The 3,248-nt window shown below is 45.5% G+C and overlaps 1 protein-coding gene across 1 annotated transcript; it reads right to left on the reverse strand.

Annotated features, from left to right (window-relative positions):
- Positions 1–360: 360 nt before the first annotated feature.
- On the reverse strand, positions 361–1,523 carry LOC131015878 (AT-hook motif nuclear-localized protein 23-like). Its single transcript, XM_057944323.1, has one exon. The coding sequence runs from the start codon at positions 1,287–1,289 to the stop codon at positions 531–533; it is 759 nt and encodes a 252-aa protein (XP_057800306.1). The 5' UTR covers positions 1,290–1,523; the 3' UTR covers positions 361–530.
- Positions 1,524–3,248: the final 1,725 nt, after the last annotated feature.

Consider the following 3,248-nt stretch of genomic DNA (forward strand, 5'->3'; position numbering starts at 1 on the left):
ACCCTAATACAAATTATTTCTGCACTACTCAAATTAATTATCAGGTAGCCATATGGGGCCGGCTCAAGAGTCATATCCAGTATCGGAATTTGGTTCCGTTTTTATTCATTTCTGTATTGAAAGGATGTATAGTTTATTTCATCAAAATTAGTACTTGGCTCATTCCAATACTTGCACATTAATATAATCATTTTCATAGTTATAAACGACGCAATCAATTAATTAACCAACCTTGTGTAATCTTTTAGCAGATAGTTTAGGTGAAGACAATTTAATTATAATAATAATTCAGAGCCGCGCTGAACAAGTTGCATTAACTTAAGAAATTAATTAATGGTCTCAAAGTCTATACCCCAAAACTAATTTTCTCAACTCATCCAAATCTCTTTTTTTTTTCTCTTTGTCAAACCACAAATGACAGCAAGGCCTAAATTAATTAAGGGTTGAAAAGCAGGAAACAATTTGATGATGAAGCAAATGTACAGAGACGATCGACGACGATGACATGATAGAATCTCACCTTATTAACCCTAATACGGCGGCGGGCGGGCAGCCGCCCATGCACCGTCAACGGGGAGCTGCCCGTTGAAGAAAGGCAGCCCGAGGGAGGGATCAGGGAACTGAATCCCTCCCTCGGGCGGCTGCATCTGAACTCCGGGCTCCTCCTCCTCTTCCAACGGCAGCCGCTCGTAGGCCACGTTGGTGAACGACGCCGCTATGATGATGACCGGCCCCGACGCCATCAGCGCCCCCACCACATTCCCGCCCACGACCTGCCCCTGCCCGCCGGCTAGGTATATCGTGAGGCTGGTGGCGCCCGGCGGCGCCGGCGGGGGAAGGAACGAGCCAGACAGGGACAGGATCTCGAAGCGGCCGTGGAGCGAGGCGACGCTCCCCGCGGAGGCCGGCTGCCGGAGGCTGACGTTGGTGACGGTGCCGGTGCCGCTGAGAATGCAGATCCCGCGCTGCCGCCTGGTGGCGTAGGCGGCGACGGCCTCGAAGACGTCGCAGCCGCTGGCCACCTCCAGTATGTGGGCGCGGAGGGTGTTGGCGCTCTCGCGCGTGATGATCACGGGCGGCTTCGGCTTGTTCTTCGAGCCGGCGGGGCGGCCGCGCTGGCGGCGGGCCGCCGCCTCGCCGGCGGAGGTGGCGAGGTCGGAGTTGTCGCCGGAGAACTGCTTGGGGTTGGAGTCGATATCGTCGGATTCAGGGGGGCGGTGGAGGTGGAGGTTGGGGCGGTGGAGCGGAGAGACGAAGTGGGAAGCTGAGCTTAAATCTAAACCAGCCATACTACATACACTAGAGCAGAGAAGGAAACAGGAAACCAAGAAAAAAAATAATAATATTGGAACAGCAAAAACAGTATAAAAAATGAAAGAAATGTATTATAAGTGAGGGTAGGAAAGCGAGGCGCAATATATTCAAACCTAGAGCGAATAGAAAACAAGAAGAATCAAGTGGGGAGAAAGGAAAGGTTGAGGAAGATGTTTAGAGAGAGAGAGACAGAGGGAGGAACAAATTTAGAGTTTTACATATAATAAAGGTACATTATAAGAGCATGCCAAATATGATCGATGGAAGTTTATTTTATCACTTATATTCTAGGGAAAGCTATTGGTCAATACCCTAATCATTGATATCTAGATGTCTCATATTATACATAATTATTTTTCCAAAATTATATATATATATATATATATATATATATATATTAAGTTCAAAATTATACTCCCTCCGTCCCAATAATGAAGACACACTTCATTTGGGCACGGAGATTAAGGTGAGGTAGATTAGAGAATTAAAGTGATGTAGTGTGTTTAATTAAACTTATTTAATTCTTATCTAATTATTCAACTCTCTCTCTCTCTGCTTCTCCTTCAAAGCTCCTCGGCGGAATCGCCGCCGACCACCGCCGTCTCCACTACCGTTGACCACCGCTTTTCCCAGAAATCAAACCTATAAACTTCTCTCTTCTTCCCTTCTCATCTCATCTCAGAAATCGAACCAAGAAAATTCCTTCTTCTTCCCTTCTCATCTCAAAAATCGAACCTAAAAAATCTGGAGATGGTGATGGAGATATGGAGATAGGACGATTTTTGGGACGATTTCTGAAAATTGGTGCTAGGGGTTTTTAGGCGGCGCCACTGGAAATGACGGTTGCAGCGGTGGAGATCTGGGGTTTGAGAGGAGGGCGGTGGTTGCGGCAGTGGAGATCTGAGGTTGGAGAGATGGGCGGCATTTGCGGCAGGGAAGATCTGAGGTTGGAGAGGAGGGTGGCGGTTGCGGCAGTGGAGATCTGAGGTTGGAAATTGCGGCAGTTCCAGAGGAAGAACGATGGTCGTGGCGAGAGGTAAGAGAAGACGGAACTGTGTTGTGGTGGTTTGGTGGATCTGGGTGACAGAGGAAGGGCGATGGCGAAGGGTGTTTACCGGAAGGACGGTGGTCGTGGCGAGAGGTGCTCGACGATTCCAGAAGGCGACGACGAGGGGTGATCGGCTGTGGTAGTGGCTCGCCGGCGGCGACTCCGCCGAGAAGGGGAAGGAGGTGGGCGGCTGGGAATGAAGAGAAATGAGGGAGATTAGGGTTTGTACTAATTTATACCATAATTAAAGTGCAAGTATCTTAAGCCCTAATTATTTCCTTATTTGGAATTGTGTCTTTATTATTGGGACATCCCAATAAGGAAAGTGTGTCTTCAATAATGGGACGGAGGGAGTATATTTAATCAGGTATAATTCATATTTTTATTAATTTAAATCAATATTAATACTTAATACTTGTTCTTTTTTGTACAAATTAAAATAAAGTCCACACCGCTTGGATCTTATCTTTCCTATATACTTCCGTCCATGAAAGAACTTCCTAGGAGGGAGTGGCACGGGTTTTAAGAAAAAAATATTGTTGAGTGTATTGAGAGTGGATAAAAGGTAGTTGAGTGTATTGTGAGTGGTGAAAATGTGTTATAATTAATATTAAGAGTTGTGAAAAGTGAAAAGTAAGAGGATTATAAGTGGTGGGGTATAGTCCAAAAATAGGTAGGAAGTTCTTTTGTGGACGTCCCAAAAAGGAAAGATAGGAAGCTCTTTCGTGGACGGAGGGAGTATTTTCTATTCAAATAAGACAATGCTCGTATTATGTACATGGTCGACATAAATTTTGCGTACCTATTTCTATAAATATTATTTTATGTGTATTCTTAAAGTAAACAAAAATGAAAAGAATTGAATCACAAGATAGAGACTGGGAGT

The sequence above is a fragment of the Salvia miltiorrhiza genome, chromosome 3 (assembly GCF_028751815.1).
Source record: "Salvia miltiorrhiza cultivar Shanhuang (shh) chromosome 3, IMPLAD_Smil_shh, whole genome shotgun sequence".
Taxonomy (NCBI): Eukaryota; Viridiplantae; Streptophyta; class Magnoliopsida; order Lamiales; family Lamiaceae; genus Salvia; species Salvia miltiorrhiza.